The sequence below is a fragment of the Eucyclogobius newberryi genome, unplaced genomic scaffold (assembly GCF_026437365.1).
Source record: "Eucyclogobius newberryi isolate DKJ021-1_F unplaced genomic scaffold, fEucNew1.0.hap1 SCAF_12, whole genome shotgun sequence".
NCBI classification, from domain to species: Eukaryota; Metazoa; Chordata; class Actinopteri; order Gobiiformes; family Gobiidae; genus Eucyclogobius; species Eucyclogobius newberryi.
Genome location: NW_027315746.1, coordinates 10,372,419 through 10,392,179, shown reverse-complemented (window position 1 = coordinate 10,392,179; position 19,761 = coordinate 10,372,419). Strand labels below are relative to the sequence as shown.

Below are 19,761 nucleotides of genomic sequence, written 5' to 3'. Positions count from 1 at the left end.
ACAACACGCTGTCCTTGTCCTTGATGCTACTTCTTTTCAAATGTTTTCCCTCTCACTGGAGGCCATGCATTACCGTGTGCGGGGTGGTGCACTGTGGGGGGAGGCGATAACGGTATGTGTGCTGCGATATGAACCAGCGATATAATAGCATAATAATAGCTGAAAAAAATTAAAGAAACCGATGTCTTTACGAGAAACTGATTTAATTTGACCGTTCAATCCATTGGAAGCCTTGAAACGAGCTTAATTCGCTACATTTACGTCGACATGCTCGGTCTGGACGCGTTTCCCACTTCTAACGATCGTTTAGCCCCGCGCATATGTCCACAACGGAGCTTTGTCACTTTGCCAAGAGACTAAAAAAAAAAAAACGGCTAATTTATAAATCAATGCGGTGGCGGTCGTCCCATATTTACCTCTTTGCGTTGCCAATAGTTTAGAGCGGGCGTGTGCAAACAGTTCAATATCGACACGTTATTCATGCAATTCGGTCAGCGTACGGCAGCGGGTGTTTATTTGGACTTGTTTTACATAGTATAGATAATTTACTGATGAAAGTGACTACCTACCTAATTGCTCATTACAGCTCGCTTGGCCTAAACGGTAAGAGACAGGTCTACGGCTATCGAATCCGCTCAAAACAAGAAATAAACTGCTTGGACTTTTGCCGCTCGGACAAAGTCAAGGCCGTGAAAAGTCCCCGCGCGCAGCTGAAAAGTCTGTATTTATGTCAGAAATGTTGACGGGTGGATATTTGGGTTGAAGTGGCCGCCGCACTTACCGTCCACGGAGGTGAGCACGACTCGAGAGTGGTCGTAGGCGATCACGTTTGCATAGCGGTTCTTTGGCTTGTTCACCTCCATGTTTGAGTTCTCCCAGGTAAACTGCTGGCCCGGATCAATGGACTGCGACGGGGACACACACAAAAAGGGCAATAGTCAAAAAAGTGTCGGACAAAGAGGTGCATTGAGCGGTTGAAAGTGTACATTTAGGTCGGAAGTACCAGAGATGAAAGAACGCTGAGGGGACAGAGTGTTCCGGCCGTGAGCTGTCAACCATCAAACGGGCTGAATACGAGCGGAGTGCGCCACGTTTTCAAAAGTAGTAGTTTAGGGATTGGACAAAGGCTGGACTGTGGCGGCATGTGGCTACTTTCACAATGAAGTCAAACTGGGTCAAAGAGAGCGCAACATAAAAACATTTTCAGAGTACTAACTATATCCAGCAATTTTAGGCTGGAATGTTTTCAAGAACGAGAGAAAATGTTATGTTAATGAGTACGACGTGTCTAAACGAGGACTAAACACTGGAACAAGGGCTGAACCAAGACCAAAGGTGATCGTTTGACTAGGTCTAAAACAGGTCTGAACCAGATCTAAAAAAGGTTTAAAAAGGGTCTAAAACGGGTCTAAAACAGGTCTAAAAAGGTCTAAAACAGGTCTGAACCAGGTCTGAACCAGGTCTAAAAAGGTTTAAAACACATCTAAAACAGGTCTAAATAGAGACTTAACAAACAATAAACAAAGACTTACTGTATTTAGATCAAAACCAGCATTAAGATCCAGGATTGAACCAGAATAAACCACTACGGACTGTAAAAAGAGCAACTTTCTTTAGCATACTAACCATATCCAACTATTTATGTTTTCAACAACCAAAAATGTTATGTTATGTTACGAAACCAGGACTGAACCAGGTCCAAACCAGGTCTAAACCAGGTCTAAACCAGGTCCAAACCATGTCTAAACCAGGTCTAAACCAAGTCCAAACCAGGTCCAAACCAGGTCCAAACCAGGTCTAAACCGGGGCTGAACAAAGACTGATATACGTCCAAACCAATGCCATAACAAAATCAGTTCTGATCCAAGATTAAACCACTCTAAAGTAATCAGAACTCCTTCAACTTCACACAAGACAAAATACACACCAGACGCACCGCATATTACAGCTCGCAAACCACCGCTCTCATCCATCTTTGAAAAAAAATCATACTTTCTTTCTTTTTTTAACCAGATGAACACCCATATTACATGACGTCGTTCTCAGAATCAGCTGGTAATTTACAGGAACGACTTCCCCCCCCTTCCCGTTATATTTTGGTGTCTGTCCCTTCTCCCTCGCCTTCGCCTTCGCTTGGCCCTACTACAACATTTGTCTGAGCGCTCCAGACAACAGGAGACTGCATAAGCATCGATCGGCGCAGATATGTGACGCTGCCCCATCCCCCTCGGCTCAATAATGTCACAAAGTCTCTTGTTATTTCGTTATCGATCCTGCACACACCAGGAACCTTGTCCACTAATTCCCCGAGACCTTTTCGCCTTCAACAAATCCAGAGACAGACCTTGGACATTCTTGCACTTACTTAACCCCGGCTCAAGCAGTCATTTAATTAGAAGGGTCAATCAGAGTTTTGTCAAATGGGACAAATGGACTGATGAAGGATCATTTGTGTCTTTGAGCGGACGTGGACGTTTGACCGCTCGGAAGAACTGGGCGTTAATTGAAGGTCCGTTCAGTCTTTTGGTCCCGGTGTGAGATCAGTTTAGTCCTGATGAAGACCTGGTTTAGTCCTGATGCAGACCTGGTTTAGTCCTGATGCAGACCTGGTTTAGTCCTGATGCAGACCTGGTTTAGTCCTGATGCAGACCTGGTTTAGTCCTGTTCTAGAGCTGGTTTAGTCCAGATGCAGACCTGGTTTAGTCCTGTTCTAGACCTGGTTTAGTCCTGATGCAGACCTGGTTTAGTCCTGATGCAGACCTGGTTTAGTCCTGTTCTAGACCTGGTTTAGTCCAGATGCAGACCTGGTTTAGTCCTGTTCTAGACCTGGTTTAGTCCTGATGCAAACCTGGTTTAGTCCTGATGCAGACCTGGTTTAGTCCTGTTCTAGAGCTGGTTTAGTCCAGATGCAGACCTGGTTTAGTCCTGTTCTAGACCTGGTTTAGTCCTGATGCAGACCTGGTTTAGTCCTGTTCTAGACCTGGTTTAGTCCAGATGCAGACCTGGTTTAGTCCTGTTCTAGACCTGGTTTAGTCCTGTTCTAGACCTGGTTTAGTCCTGATGCAAACCTGGTTTAGTCCTGTTCTAGACCTGGTTTAGTCCTGATGCAGACCTGGTTTAGTCCTGTTCTAGACCTGGTTTAGTCCAGATGCAGACCTGGTTTAGTCCTGTTCTAGACCTGGTTTAGTCCTGTTCTAGACCTGGTTTAGTCCTGATGCAGACCTGGTTTAGTCCTGTTCTAGACCTGGTTTAGTCCAGATGCAGACCTGGTTTAGTCCTGTTCTAGACCTGGTTTAGTCCTGATGCAGACCTGGTTTAGTCCTGTTCTAGACCTGGTTTAGTCCAGATGCAGACCTGGTTTAGTCCTGTTCTAGACCTGGTTTAGTCCTGTTCTAGACCTGGTTTAGTCCTGTTCTAGACCTGGTTTAGTCCTGATGCAGACCTGGTTTAGTCCTGTTCTAGAGCTGGTTTAGTCCAGATGCAGACCTGGTTTAGTCCTGTTCTAGACCTGGTTTAGTCCTGATGCAGACCTGGTTTAGTCCTGATGCAGACCTGGTTTAGTCCTGATGCAGACCTGGTTTAGTCCTGTTCTAGAGCTGGTTTAGTCCTGTTCTAGAGCTGGTTTAGTCCAGATGCAGACCTGGTTTAGTCCTGTTCTAGACCTGGTTTAGTCCTGATGCAGACCTGGTTTAGTCCTGTTCTAGACCTGGTTTAGTCCAGATGCAGACCTGGTTTAGTCCTGTTCTAGACCTGGTTTAGTCCTGATGCAAACCTGGTTTAGTCCTGTTCTAGACCTGGTTTAGTCCTGATGCAGACCTGGTTTAGTCCTGTTCTAGAGCTGGTTTAGTCCAGATGCAGACCTGGTTTAGTCCTGTTCTAGACCTGGTTTAGTCCTGATGCAGACCTGGTTTAGTCCTGTTCTAGACCTGGTTTAGTCCAGATGCAGACCTGGTTTAGTCCTGTTCTAGACCTGGTTTAGTCCTGTTCTAGACCTGGTTTAGTCTTGATGCAGACCTGGTTTAGTCCTGTTCTAGACCTGGTTTAGTCCAGATGCAGACCTGGTTTAGTCCTGTTCTAGACCTGGTTTAGTCCTGATGCAGACCTGGTTTAGTCCTGTTCTAGACCTGGTTTAGTCCAGATGCAGACCTGGTTTAGTCCTGTTCTAGACCTGGTTTAGTCCTGTTCTAGACCTGGTTTAGTCCTGTTCTAGACCTGGTTTAGTCCTGATGCAAACCTGGTTTAGTCCTGTTCTAGACCTGGTTTAGTCCAGATGCAGACCTGGTTTAGTCCTGTTCTAGACCTGGTTTAGTCCTGATGCAAACCTGGTTTAGTCCTGTTCTAGACCTGGTTTAGTCCTAATGCAGACCTGGTTTACTCCTGTTCTAGACCTGGTTTAGTCCAGATGCAGACCTGGTTTAGTCCTGTTCTAGACCTGGTTTAGTCCTGATGCAGACCTGGTTTAGTCCTGTTCTAGACCTGGTTTAGTCCAGATGCAGACCTGGTTTAGTCCTGTTCTAGACCTGGTTTAGTCCTGTTCTAGACCTGGTTTAGTCCTGTTCTAGACCTGGTTTAGTCCTGATGCAAACCTGGTTTAGTCCTGTTCTAGACCTGGTTTAGTCCTGATGCAGACCTGGTTTAGTCCTGTTCTAGACCTGGTTTAGTCCTGATGAAGACCTGGTTTAGTCCTGATGAAGACCTGGTTTAGTCCTGTTCTAGACATGGTTTAGTCCTGATGCAGACCTGGTTTAGTCCTGATGCAGACCTGGTTTAGTCCTGTAGTACACTTACCACAGTTCTGTCTGTGCGTCATGTAGCTGAAGGTGTTAGCGTTAGCATACGTCATGTAACTGAAGGTGTTAGCGTTAGCATACATCATGTAGCTGAAGGTGTTAGCGTTAGCATACGTCATGTAACTGAAGGTGTTAGCGTTAGCATACATCATGTAGCTGAAGGTGTTAGCATATGTCATGTAACTGAAGGTGTTAGCGTTAGCATACATCATGTAGCTGAAGGTGTTAGCATTAGCATACATCATGTAGCTGAAGGTGTTAGCGTTAGCATACGTCATGTAGCTGAAGGTGTTAGCGTTAGCATACGTCATGTAGCTGAAGGTGTTAGCGTTAGCATACGTCATGTAGCTGAAGGTGTTAGCGTTAGCATAAGTCATGTAGCTGAAGGTGTTAGCGTTAGCATACGTCATGTAGCTGAAGGTGTTAGCGTTAGCGTATGTCATGTAGCTGTTAGCGTACGTCATGTAACTGAAGGTGTTAGCGTTAGCATACATCATGTAGCTGAAGGTGTTAGCATATGTCATGTAAGTGAAGGTGTTAGCGTTAGCATACATCATGTAGCTGAAGGTGTTAGCATTAGCATACGTCATGTAGCTGAAGGTGTTAGCGTTAGCATACGTCATGTAGCTGAAGGTGTTAGCGTTAGCATACGTCATGTAGCTGAAGGTGTTAGCGTTAGCATAAGTCATGTAGCTGAAGGTGTTAGCGTTAGCATACGTCATGTAGCTGAAGGTGTTAGCGTTAGCGTATGTCATGTAGCTGAAGGTGTTAGCGTTAGCGTACGTCATGTAGCTGAAGGTGTTAGCGTTAGCGTACGTCATGTAGCTGAAGGTGTTAGCGTTAGCGTACATCATGTAGCTGAAGGTGTTAGCGTTAGCATACATCATGTAGCTGAAGGTGTTAGCGTTAGCATACATCATGTAGCTGAAGGTGTTAGCGTTAGCATACATCATGTAGCTGAAGGTGTTAGCGTTAGCATACATCATGTAGCTGAAGGTGTTAGCGTTAGCATACATCATGTAGCTGAAGGTGTTAGCGTTAGCATACATCATGTAGCTGAAGGTGTTAGCGTTAGCATACATCATGTAGCTGAAGGTGTTAGCGTTAGCATACATCATGTAGCTGAAGGTGTTAGCGTTAGCATACGTACACCTATTCACCATGTTCTCTCATCTGTTATTATTTTAAACTGCATTTCAAGATGAAATGTCTGTTCTTGGTCTTGGATTTTATCAAATACATTTCCCAGTGCGACATATGTATTTTTTCTTCTCTCTTATGCATTGTTTTGGCTGGTGCGACTTATAGTCCGGAAAATACGGTTTTGTTATTAATTAATTACTTTTTTGTGTAATTATCCAATCCTAACCTAGTTCTGGAAATCGTCAAAGGAATATTTCAAAAAAAAAAATCAAGCAATTACAATCAAGTATTTTTGATTGTGACCAATAGTGAGAGTTTTAAAATCTAATACAAGTTTCACTTCCCGCTATTACTCTTACCCCCTGCCCACCGGACACAAAAGGGGGAGAAGTGAGTCACTGTTATCAAGTACTTTCTTGTACTAGCGAGATTCGTTTGAACTTTTTGAAATTCAAATTGCCAAATCATTGCCCACTATTTCGTCCACAGGTAAAGGCTCGACTATCAGAAAGGCTTTTAACAAAAACCGTGAGTGGTATTTCATCCTCTGCCCGGGCAAAGCGGTTAAAGCCTTCAGACAACATGTTCTCCTTTGATAAAAAACAACGCCGCACAGCTCTCGTTAGGATCCCAAAACATGACTTTAAAAACCACAATGTTTCCCAAACGACGCGTGCGAAACGTCTATACGCTGTGCCGAAAGTTGCCAATGTAATAGCCAATTTCTCTGTCCGCACGGGCTGGCGTACGGGAAAAAAAAAAAACCATTTCATTTGCAGTCAGAACATGCCAGGCCCGTTGGAGTGCTTTTGGCGAGCACGGCGTCTTACGAGAGACTGATGACAACCGGTAAATAAGTTTGGGAGCGGCGGCGAAAGGCGGTGAGCGGGGCGTCCGACGCGCTGTCTGTTTCCACACTGGATGGGCTTACAAATGAGAGTAATGATAGACCTATGATGAGTGCGCTGCGCGATAAAAAGACTGTCAGGGGAGGAAGCTACGCCGCGTCTGATTGACAAATACTGCTCATTACCCAGCATGCCTTGTGCTCAGTGTGGTGCTGCCGGGAGGAGGAGGTGATGAATATTGGGAGGGGAAATGTGTGTTTATACGTCGGGACGGGCTTTTTCTAGTGCTGACCACGTACTACGGGGAAAGACAAAGGTTTTTGTTTGACTTAGTGAAGCATTCATTTTATTTTTGTTATTAAAAATGTTACGTGAATACAGTTTCTCTGGAGGATTTTGTATTCTAAATGAAAAAGAAAGGTTTGCTACACATCTTTACCTTGAGTGATTGTAAATATACTTGATCTAAGAGGTGAGTACCGTATTTTCTGGACTATAAGTCTTTTTTTCATAGTTTTGGCCGGGGTTCGACTTATATTTATACTTATACTCTGGAGCGACTTATATGTGATATTATTTGTCATTTTCACACTTGCAACTGCATTTCATACTCCAGTGCAACTTATATATGTTTTTTTCTTCTCTATTATGCATTTTTTGGCTGGTGCGACTTATACTCCAGTGCGACTTATAGTCCAGAAAATACGGTAGTAGTAGTCTCTAAATTAAAGTAGTAGTAGTAGTAGTAGTAGTAGTAGTAGTATTAAGGCATTTTTGGCTGATGTGACTTATAGTCCAGAAAATATGGTACATAACAAATTAGAATTGCAATACAGAGTCTCAGCAAAGGTCCGAGCTGCTCTTTAAGAACCCAAACACATCCTCATGATGAACACCATGATTGGACAGTTGATTACTAGAGCACAGACTTTGCCACTTGTGCCGCCGCTGGAGGGGAAGTGAAGCCGACGACACAAATGACGAGCCCTTGGGTTTGGGCACAACAGGAGCAGCCGGAGAACGCGACCGTGACAAAGCACCATGAGCCGCGGTGCACTGTCCCAGCTGGCACCGGGACGGCCCGCCATCTGCGCGGCCGGGGAGGGGGTCTTCCCTGGCTCGGAGGGAGAGAGCGCCGACGAGCCCGCAGCCATACAAGCTGCATTCTGGCTTGATATGTTACACTAACTCAACAGGCCGGCGAGGCAGCGAGCAGCCCATGGAAAAACAACACTTAATTGAGCGCAGACGTTTGGAAAGGGGCTAATTATGCCTCCAGATAGCATTTAATTTGCACTAAATCACCGGAAATGCATCAGAATGCTTTACCATATGCCGGTAAGATATAAGAGGTCTCCCACCGCACAGCGAGTTCAGTAAACATATTCATATACATTCACGTTTGAGATTTACCTACAGATATTATGTCACGTGTGCATTTGTAAGACATAAAAAGGCATGTTTTTAAAAGCTGTCATCTACTGATACTGGTCTACAGGACATTGACTTTTTGAACAATGCTGGTTCTGGCAATTACTCCAGCCCGTGCCCATTACAGCAGAGCATTTCATTAAGTTAAATAATGGAGTTAGAACAGAAAGCCTAAAAGAGATGAATCGTTTGTTGTTTCATAAGGAATAGCCGGCAGCACAAAACCAAGGTCCGGGGCAGCTGGGAAAATTACCTCCACAATGTATGTTTATTGTTAATTGTAATAGCTTCCTCTTCCAGTGTTAAATTTCATTTATTTTGCATTTAATTTATATGAATGGTCTGGTATAATGCCGGAAAACTTTTAATTATATTCCAAATTGCTTTTTCGAAATGGCCGTAAAGTTAAGTTGGAAATACATAACGGGCAAAAGTTTTAGAGCAGGTTTGTTAAATTAGACCATTCATTGAAGAAAATCTAATGCTACTACTAATATCACTTGTACAATTACTTCGATTGTCACTTCAACTAATACTTTTACTCCTAAAGACATCGATATCTTGTTCTCAACTGGACGGACAAGTTCTTTTTGTGTTCAAATGTCCCTCATAATAAAACTGTGTTGACGCATTCAGTTATTCTCACAGCGCTGGAATAAATGGTGCTTATTAAACAAATCTGATCCAATAATCATACCAACACGAGGGCAACTCCTTTTCTGTCTCTGTATTCAAGGAAACATGTCCTCTTCTCATCTGGACTCGCTCACTCCTCAAAGACGACAAAAAAAACACAAAAAAAACAGAAACGAAAGCCACCAATTTGCCACTTTAAATGCAAATGGCTTCTCTGTTCTTTAGTGGGGGAGAAGAACAGCGACAAGACATAATCCCTCACAGCACAGAGTTGCATTAGAAAGAGCAGGAGCAAAATAACACTCAGTGCGACCATGAAGACACACGCTGATTACTTAAGCAACCCACAGCCACCTGCTAGTTCTGGGGGACCAGGGCCCTGTAGGTTTGAAAGTGTGCGTCCTGGTGGGAGTCGTAATGGAGTCGCAGAGGAGGAGAGGAGGACTTTAGGAAACATGGAGGCAAATGTAAACTGGGAAAACTAGAATGAGGAGGAGGAGGAAGAGGAAGAGGAAGAGGAGGAAGAGGAGGCTGGAGGAGGAGGAGGTAGAGGAGGAGGAGGCTGGAGGAAGAGGCTGGAGGAGGAGGCTGGAGGAAGAGGCTGGAGGAGGAGGCTGGAGGAGGAGGAGGCTGGAGGAGGAGGAAGAGGAGGAGGCTGGAGGAAGAGGAGGAGGCTGGAGGAGGAGGAGGAGGAGGAGGAGGAAGAGGAAGAGAAGGAGGAGGCTGGAGGAGGAGGAGGTGGAGGAGGAAGAGGAAGAGGAAGAGAAGGAGGAGGCTGGAGATGTGTTTGAACATAACATTGGAACTTTTGGGCGAAACATCTAAAGGAGTGACACACATTTGATTAAGACGCAGGACAAATGGCTCTAAAAAGTGCTCACGAGATTGATCCTTTCACTTTTTTGAGCCTTTGTTTATTCTCTGATCAAGGACAAATCATCGATACATCGCTTGTACTTAATCAGGTGATGATTAAAAATGTGCTGGAAAAATAATACAAATCGGAAAAAATAATTTAAATCTGAATAATGAAAAGGCATTTTAGCTGCGTCTGTTACTTCAATAAGGCTTCATCGAGTGTTCAAAAGCAGGGATCGTTGCCAACCCTTTTCTTTAACCAAACTAAACTTGGAAAGTGCTTTCTTGGAATCGCGGCGTGTCACTAATTGCTGCCAGATACTTAACTCACTGCACAATGTTGCTATCACTACAAGAGCTACTATCGCTGGAAAACAAACGCTCGGCAATCGGCAGCATCAATACGATCACTCTGAAGTCGAGAGCGAACCCACCTCGTACTCTTGGGAGAACTTGAGGCCGTCGTTGGCCTTCAGTCGCTCGATGTGGTCGGCCAGGTCCGCCACGGTGATGGGCGGGTGCTCCCTCATTCCTGATTGGTGGGGGGAAAAAAAAACACACGCGCACACGTTAGACTGGCGTATCGGAGCGAGGCCGTCGGGCGGGACCATGAGGCGGGGCTGTGGACACGTTCCGTCGGGACAATGTAGGACACAGGACTGAGGCGCTGGTGATGTGGACATGCTCAAGCGCACGTTCCACCCGCTACGGTGCGGTTGAGTTCGGCGCAGCGCGGGGAGAACGTACCGGTGTCGCCGTCGTTTCGGGGCGAGGCACGTTTATCGTTCTGCAGGTGATTTCTCCCTTTTCAGTCAAACCTCAGTGACATTCTATTATTGATCGTGATCCCTGTAGTCGTCTCAACACATGGAACAATATATAGTTTAGTTTGATGTTTATTTGTCGGGGACCACGGGGATTATGTACAAATTAATTAATCTTGCAAAGGAAAATCTGTATCGGGTTTGGATATTGTTGCTTTCCATCTGCAGGTGACAGGCAGCTGCACACATCAGTAAATAAAGTATACATTGCACTATAATTAACTAACGAAGCTCCTTATCAACATTAGATTAGTAAAGCGCAATTAATTAAACCTAATAAATACAATAAAAGTGTAAATGTCAAGTAGAATTTAGCTTGACTGAACCATGTTGCGATCCGAAACCAAATCAATGGATTGGTCACCTCATGAAGTAGTATTTTTGATAGAAATGGTTTAGTTGAACACTTGATACGACAAACATTGTTCAATCAACAACGCTGCATTACGCACACTTTACTTTAGTGGCTTGAATGTTTCAGCCTCATTGCTGTGGTCCCCAAATTGAATGTATTTGTTAAATTGCAACAACTATCACACTAGACTCCAGACTCCTCAGTCCAGCAGTTATAAGCTGAGGATTTTTGAATGAACAATTACCACTACACCCAGAATTCACCTTTAAACCTCACTATGTCGTAAGAATCGTTCCGAGCGCTGCTGCCGTCACTCACTTCCCCCCCCCCCAGAGGAACCCCCAGATCCCAGCTGGAATCCCCGCACTGCGCTGAACTGAACCGCGGTGGCGTGTGACGGTGGAAACGTGGCTTCAGTGCGAGGGGGACACGGGTGTGGCGGGGCCGTGATGCTTGAATGACGAGGAGCGGGGCGAAGGATCTCGGACACTCTAACGCTCAACGGCGGGGCAAAGGTGGGACCGCTACGAGACCCCGGCGGTCGCTCCGCATCCGTCACACTGTCGCGTCCTGGAGAGCGGAGGGGGAAAAGCACTGACTGGTCACCGGCCAAAAAAAAGATCCTTTGAAAATCTCTCTCCCAACAATAGACTATCACTCGGGCCTGCCCGGAGCACTCTGGCTTTGGATTAATTTCAAACGGCCCCCATGCCGCTCCCCAGATTTCTCATCGTGGCGTTATTGGATGATTTATTGCTAATCTACCGACACAAATTCCCCCCTGTGCCTGTGAACTTGGCCAAAAGCTCTGCGCTTAAAAGGATTGCTGGGAAACGTGTGCGCGCTCAGAGCCGACTGTGTGTGAGGCGTGAAGGCGCCGACGCACACGGAGCAGAGCGAGCTTCCAATAACGCCGCACGGTGAGAGCACAATGTGCGTTAGAACAAGGTGCGCACACGTTTAACGCATATGACAGGTTTTCCTTCTAAACGTGACTTTGTTGAGTCATTTATGAGGGATAATACATGTGGCTATTAATGAACATGTGGCTATTAATGAACATGTGGCTATTAATGAACATGTGGCTATTAATGAACATGTGGCTATTAATGACCAGTCAGTCAAGGGGCAGTTTGTGAAGAAAATTAGAGGTTGAAAATGAAGTCCTACAAAGGAATCTCTCAATACACAAACTGTCTTTCAATATACAATGACTATTTAGACTCATTTAGCATTAATTTAATCAAATAAAAGTGCTGTTTATCTTTATTTGTCTAATAATAACGACTAATTGTGTCTAAAAATCATTATGACAAAGATAGTGACATTTTTAAATCAAAATGTCAGTACTATACTTTATTGTTAAATATTCTATACATTCTCCATCTCTTTAAGACTCATTTCCAGCTTTATTTGGTTGCCCAATTAAATAAATAACCTGACTAGTCGACTTCTAAACTAATTGCGATTATACTTTAGTACAAACCTTGCCAAAATGGTCAAACAGGGAGAAACCAGGTACGTTTTTTTTAATCAAATCTGAATTATAATCATGTTAATGACTCAAAAGCAGAAGTCAAACCTGTCATATGCACTGCGGGGGTCTGCGAAGTGAAGAGGTCAGGCGAGCGGGTGCTCCTGCCTCATTATTGCACTGATGTTAATGGCTAATGGCTGGTTACTATGGACACTGCGCCGGATTAGACTGCACCGATTGCGCTAATCTAATGCGCGCGCAGAGAAGACACCTCATCGTGCTTAGTCAGGTCGTTTGTGGACATGCTGTTTGTTAAATGGACGGTGGAGCCTTTAGCTGTGTCTCAGATTGCCACCTCAAAGTGCACTTCCAGAAAAGGCGCGGCGAGAAACGTACTTAGTGGTAAATGAGTTGTGTGTTTTCGACATTAGGCGGCCCACGTCCCGACCGCGGTTGGAGCCTGCAACGATCTCACGATGTCGCTTTCAAACTCTGCGTCGTTACCAGGCTAATCATGACGTGGAGACTGCTATAAAGTGCATCTTTGGCGTCGAGCGTTTCATCGCGTGTTCATTTAAGACACGGTTACAGATGATGCTTTCATAATATACCACATGCATGTTTGCAGTGATGAATACACACAAACAAAGCTTTTGTTGTTGTTGTGTAATTATGCAAAATGGGCAATATGCTGCTTTCTTCTCGTGACGGATGGCAGCGCTGAACAGTATCTTTACAATCAACGTCAAAACATTTACAAACGTCATCTCCCATAAAAGAGCAGAGTGATAACATCTCAGGATTATGCTTTTTTAACAATTGGCACCATTTTTGAACAATGCTTAACTTCCCCGTCGTCTTAAGAACTATAAGAAAACGCAAGAATATGACCTATAGCTTTTGAACAGCAAAGATCAAAGCCAAAATATAATATACTTAGCAGTTTTGGAATTGTAATGTAATAAAGAGGCCTAATTGAGATAAAAAAGGGTAAAATAGAATTAATGGTGAGTAATGAAATCTGCTCCTGTAACAGATCTCTATTTTTCACTATTACACTGCAGCAGCTGTTTGACTAAAATGTGAAACTGCTGCTATAGTCTAATAACAAATATAAAAGTCTACAACTCTGCTTGATATTTAGTCGACTACTGACATGTAAGAGAGGAAAAGCGAGCAGCCCGTGCTAGAGAACCGGATAAACAACTGAACTGATTACCGTCCTCTCCTAACATAAGGCGTCTGGTAGAATCTGTATATTGAGGTAATTAATTGCTGCGGGTCGCGGGAGAGAGTCCGTTATAACGAGCGAGCTCTGCACTATCAAAGCGACAACGGAGAAACAATTTTATACAGCTAATTTGAAACAGAAAGTGAGACAAAACCCACCTCCACGGTAAAAAAACGAGTAGGAAAAAAACATTTGACTAGTCGTGCTGCGCTCCGCTCTCACTCGCAATGTTGAGGGAGATTTGTTTTTCTTTTAATGAAAATGATGAATGAAGTGAATAACCTGTATTATGACAGTATTCAGCCCTCTTCATAAACCGCTGACACATGAAATATGACCCTTTTGTCGTCAAAGCGGCATCTATACAAGGACTACTCAAGAAAACAGTCAAAGCATGAAGATGTCGGACAGATAAAACGACACGGTGATAGGAGTGAAGAGACTGCATGTGTGGGGGGGTGGGGGAGTGCACAGTAGGGGGCAGTAGAGAGCAAACTAACTTTGAGTGTTGGGGCAACGGTTGGAGCTGGGACCTGCGGAGGAGAGAGAGAGGAGAGAGAAAGAGTGAAGGAAAGGAGAGAAGAGAAGAGGCAGGAGAAAAGAAAAAAGTAGACTTGGATCAATAGGGAGATCGCTCGGGATCAGACGGAGACCGAACAGCATCTGCAAATAACCTTAAGCGCGCCGAGAGAGCGCAGCGGGCGGTGTTTACGTTTTACGGGGGGGGGGGAACACAATCCGAGCTCCGGCTTTCAAGTGCTCCCGGGTGGCTACTTACTTTAAATTGCAGTGCTCCACCTGTGGCGCTATCTGTAATGTAAATACACACGGTGGAAGGTATGGCCCAGGGTAAAGCGTGGTCCACTTCGAGCGGCTGCTGCGGCGGTTGCTATAGACGCGGGCTAAATAAACTCGAAAGACTGGAGATCGACCGAAGCACTTAAACAATCAGGAACGGTGTAGGAACGCTCACCCGCTGGGAGACAATCACCGCGAGAGGATGGAGGGAAAACACATGCTCCATATTCAAGCGAGTTTAGCGTCAAAGTCCAGCAGAGGAAGTGTACAAGACGCAGCCGACGTGGTGCGTTTCAGATCGTTATGAGAAAAAGAAAGGAGGAGATGTGGAAGAAAGGGAAATAAAGGTTTATATAAGAGCATCCCTGACCTAGAAGTTCAACACTTCCGCAGCGACGCATGAATGCATTATGCATGAATACCGTTTCCATTTCATGCAATTACAATATGTATGCACGGATTAAAGCGGCATCAAACGGGTTAAAAGACCTGTCAAGACGCCTTCCGTGTTAGCTACATTCTCCCATATTCGCAGATTAAAGAGCATAAATACAGCATGCATAGAGTCAGCGAGAATAAATTGACGTCATACTTTTTTATGAATGGAGCTGGCACATTGTGTTTTTTATTCCAATATCGTCGGATTGTACACAACATCTTTCCCTTTACGTCATTTTGCGCTGTCTCACCCCCGTTTTCCATCATTTTGGCTGCGTCAGGACTGGCAGAGAAATAGTGCAGAGTCAAAATTAAAGTGAGGGAAAAGAGAAGCTTTCTTAGGGGTGAGGAAAAGCAGAAGAGTGGGAAAAAGAAGAGCGCTGTAGCTATTAGCCTACAGGCGGCAACGCGAGACGAAAGACAAGGAGACGAGGGGAGAGTGGGAGGCTGGGAACCGAACAGGGCTGCGTTAGTGCTGCTGCTTAATTCCCCTGCAGGGGTTCAAAGAGGCTGTGCGCGAGCATGCAGCCAGTGGGGTCTTTAATAACCCGTGAGAAGGACCGGGAGCACGCACACACACACGCGCACACGCACACACACACACACACAAGCGCGCACACACAAGCGCGCACACACAAGCGCGCACACACACACACACACACACACACCCACACACAAGCACACACACAAGCGCACACACACACACACACACAAGCACACACACAAGCACACACACACACAAGCGCGCACACACAAGCGCGCACACACACACACACACACACACACCCACACACAAGCACACACACAAGCGCACACACACACACACACACAAGCACACACACAAGCACACACACACACAAGCATGCACACACACACACACACACACACACACACACACCCACACACACACCCACACACAAGCACACACACAAGCGCACACACACACACACACACAAGCACACACACAAGCACACACACACACAAGCATGCACACACACACACACACACACACACACAAGCACACACACACACAAGCATGCACACACACACACACGCACACGCACACACACACGCACACAGTGACAGCCGCTTGTATGTGCGTAACGTTGACATTTTCTCCCCGCTGTATTGTTCCCTCAGCCCGGCTCACCTTGACATCAGAGGCAGCAGGACTCATTACCAGCAAAAGGGGGAAAGAAAGAAGCTGACGACTACACACACGGGCGCAGTACGTGGACCGCATTGCAATCCCGCCGTGATACAGTCCGGGTTTTGATAGCGTTTGTTTGCTTGCTTTCCTCTTATTGAACTGTAGCAGCCGGGCCGCGGGATGAATAACAAAAATATATGCAAGAGGAGGGAGACGGTGTTATTAGACAACACCTGGTGCGAAAATAATCACGAAATATATCAGGAGAATAAAACAAGGCAGGTTTCTTTTTGGTGGAAAAGAAATGTAAGATGTAATATCTGCCACAGTGAGCTCCAGACAAAAGGAGGGTTATTAACATGTGCTTAGAAGAGACGGCATCATCTCTGCTTTTGTATTACTCAACTCTGCATGTCAATAAGATGTTCATTTTTGGGGAGATAAACAGCTAGAACACACTGTGACTTGGCTCCCATATCACAGGTGTCTGGTCACTGGGTACTTTGGTGATAACACAAGTACAATCATTGCGTTTCATTATAAAAGGTGTTGCTCCATGTACTAGACTGTGCCCTCTTTACCTGGGGTCTGGTAGTTGAGGCGTCTGATCTCCACCGGGTCAGAGGAGTTGGCCAGCAGCGAGTCCTTCACCCCTCCAGACTGCTCGTCTTTGGGCAGAGGCGACGCCCGCTTTCTGAGGAGGCAACAACAGGGCGAGTGCGATTAGACCTGAATATTGGGTCATTCCATGTGTAACCAGCCTCCCTCAACTGAAACTGACTGTGCAGGGTACATGAGAGGAAGTAGAACCAACAAGATACGTGTTTATGGACAATGACAAACAGTAGTAATGAGGTTAATGGTGGAGTTAAGAGTTTTCATAAGTAGCTCTGGCAGTAGTTGAGAGGTTATAGTTACCAGGGCTTTATCCCTGTTAGTTTTCCCACTGGAGCTAAACGTGTTGGAAGAAATGCCATCATTTCCTGGAGTGGCCCGGGTGGGGCTGTTTGCTGTAGGATGGGAGACAGCTGCTGCAAAGAGCACACATGTGTCTGAATCTGCGTGTGAATCAATATGTTTATGCAGGAAAAGATTCAGATGTGTGATTTAGCGCCGAGGCTGTGCGAGTGTGGTGTGTTTACTGGCTCCAGATCGAGAGGAAAACAGGCGCATGCTGTAATTAGCTCATCAGCTGGTGGCACAACACTGGGTAATTAGAGCGGCGAGCGGCGAGCTGCACCTGCGCTGCCAGAGTTGAGCGCAGAGCTGAGCGCAGCACTGTACAGACAGAGGCTCTGGACCCAAGCACTGTCCATCAGGCAAGCAGCACCACCTGACTAGTGTCTGTGTGAGACAGGCAGCATCTGTCCTCTGCTCACGCCTCCTCGCTCCACTCTCCACAGCTGCACCAGCCTCTCTTATGCTCGCTGCAGACGGCCCAAGGAAGAATCACAAGCATCAGGGCGTCCTGTGGAAATTTCACATCTCATTGCACTCCATTTGCAAAAGCCAAGCGTGGGTCTGAGGCTGGAGCACGGCCTTCTGTCAGAGCCCGGCGTGTGGAGAACTTTAACCTGGACCACCTCAGTGTTCAGCCTCCTGGTCTCAGCGCCACCTGTTATCTTACACCGCAGGGGGCTGGGCTAATGCTAGCACAGTGACAGATAATCTATGACATGTATCTCTCCCTGCAGCTCAAAGAGGAGTCGGGCTGAACCTTCACTGAGACCGGGCTTAGCATTTGTGGTGTGTTCTCCACTCCCCACATATCTCCCTAGGCCCAATCAGATCTTTATCTAGTATGACACTCTGGCGCACAGCTAAAGGTAAACAAGGCAGCCTGCACCACCCTTTATTCTTCTGAGGCTAGGGCTGCACAGGATATGAAAAATATGAAAGAACCAACATCGTTGTTCAAGACACATCCATGTGAAAGAAAACATCATATTAAATCATAAATCATGAAACACGGCCTTTATCACCACCATCTTTTATCATCCACACAATCCCTCCTCACACCACTTTTGATGCTGTGTACACTTTTGCAAGTTATTTTTTTCACATTGCGGTTGTATTTGCTGACAATGTGTTACATTTGTGCAGCTCTAGTCAGAAGCGTGCGAGATGGGTGCGAGTGTGAGCGCGCTAATATTCCAAATCGCAGAGGTAAATTTGTGTGCCCAAGACAGGTTGCACTTAATGAGGGTGGAACGGAAACCTTTGCTGAGACTTCCACCACGAGGAAGCAGCGGGGTGGAGAAAAGAGGCAGAACAGGTCCTACGGGAAAATGTCAGCTCAAAAGATCGGGAGTGTTTCTCTCTCGCCGGCTCCCCTCGTCTGGCATTTTACTTCACAATAGCCCATGGAGCGGCAGCAGGTGATGCTTTGGCATATTCAGATGGGGCTGGTCTTGGAGAGGGCACAGCGACACGAGCGGGATAATGAAACAGTGAGGAGATGAAGGGGGTGGAGACTCGGACAGGACATGCTAACAAAAGAGGATGACACTGACCCCTGCTATTAGGGGCTGCACAGTCTGCCGCCTCTCAGTCCCTATACGTGCGACCACAGACACCAATTTAAACAGGTCTTACTTTAATCTTACATTTTCCCTTTCGGCACAAGTCTTTGGAGCTGAGAGGTGGCTGACACTACAACCCCCTGGCTTTCATGAATAGGTCTAATTCACTAACACAGATGAAAGGGACTTGGAGGAGATCAAATCACAGCTAATGAGACAGCGGCAGTACCCACCTTTCCTGTTTGCTGCAGCCACAGAAGCAAAGGGAAAAAAGCGCAGGATTAATAAGCAGGTTTCATCATATGCATCTGAACTGCTTCAGCCCAAATTAGCTGCATCAATAGTCCAGCCAGCCACATAGAGCCTTTAGAAATATCTTCATCAGTGCAGAGTGTCAGCGCTGGCAAATATGCAGGTCGAATAACAAAGCGCGGTGCAGTGTAGTTATTTCTTTGCTCAGTGAAAAGGGCACACGGCCCCACAGTCTCTACTGTCAGTCTGAGTGTGCACAGAAAGGCCTCTAGTGCAGGATGTGCTCCTCAGCAGAGAGCTGTCTCAAGGCCTATTATTAACCAGTCATCTCAGAGTCTGCCAAAGACTCGGTCTGCTGCTGCACAGGTATCACCAGGAGCTGTGCAGTTATCAGGCTAACAGAGTGCAATGCCACTTCCTCTGAAAAACCCAATTAAACCAAATGTGATAAAGGCCATACTGCGGATCCACCCAAAGAGGTGGAGTTTTTCAGCCAGACCTCACTGTCATCTATACTACACAGACACTATGGCAAACAATCATAATAAAGCTGGAAACAACTACGTAATGAGGATTTGAATAGGACATGAATGAATACCATCTAAATATAGCTCATATAAAGTAGAGTAGAGGCACATTCCCTTTAATTGGCTGCACAGAGAATTTAGCAGCAGTAGTTTATAGTCTATTGTTCCAACACAATAATGGTTAGTGGCTGTGGGTTGGACTGTGTGCCCAGAGTATGCAGCAGGGCAGCTGAAGTGCTTTTAAGAGATACTGGCTGAGCTTTGAGTTAAGCCTCGGTTGAGCCTTTTGTTTCCTGTTTCAAATGGCCAACAGAGTTGGCCAAAGCCATTTTTCAGCCCAAACTAAGAGTTTCTGACAGCCAAGCTGTGCTTTTCATTAGGGACCCATGTCAGCTGCCATTTCAACTGACATTTCACATGCTATTGTTAAAATGTCTAACTGGGCCAAAAACCTTTGGAAGAGAAGAGGATTTCCTCAAAG

General features: G+C 45.7%; 2 protein-coding genes across 15 annotated transcripts in view; both read right to left on the bottom strand.

Moving 5' to 3' along the window:
- LOC140356045 (receptor-type tyrosine-protein phosphatase F-like) overlaps positions 1 to 19,761 on the bottom strand; it is a 308,485-nt gene that overhangs the window by 40,571 nt on the left and 248,153 nt on the right. For 9 of the 14 annotated variants that reach the window (XM_072440741.1, XM_072440745.1, XM_072440750.1 and 6 more), the window contains 4 exons: positions 16,561 to 16,673; positions 14,094 to 14,126; positions 10,141 to 10,238; positions 782 to 905 (listed from right to left, as the gene is read on the bottom strand). In XM_072440741.1, the coding sequence (XP_072296842.1) occupies positions 782 to 905; positions 10,141 to 10,238; positions 14,094 to 14,126; positions 16,561 to 16,673 (368 nt within the window). The remainder of the gene's footprint in view (positions 1 to 781; positions 906 to 10,140; positions 10,239 to 14,093; positions 14,127 to 16,560; positions 16,674 to 19,761) is intronic. The other 5 variants (XM_072440746.1, XM_072440756.1, XM_072440748.1 and 2 more) reach the window with 1 other exon arrangement.
- ccl25a (chemokine (C-C motif) ligand 25a) overlaps positions 1 to 19,761 on the bottom strand; it is a 248,417-nt gene that overhangs the window by 138,391 nt on the left and 90,265 nt on the right. The gene's annotated exons all lie outside the window — the stretch shown is intronic.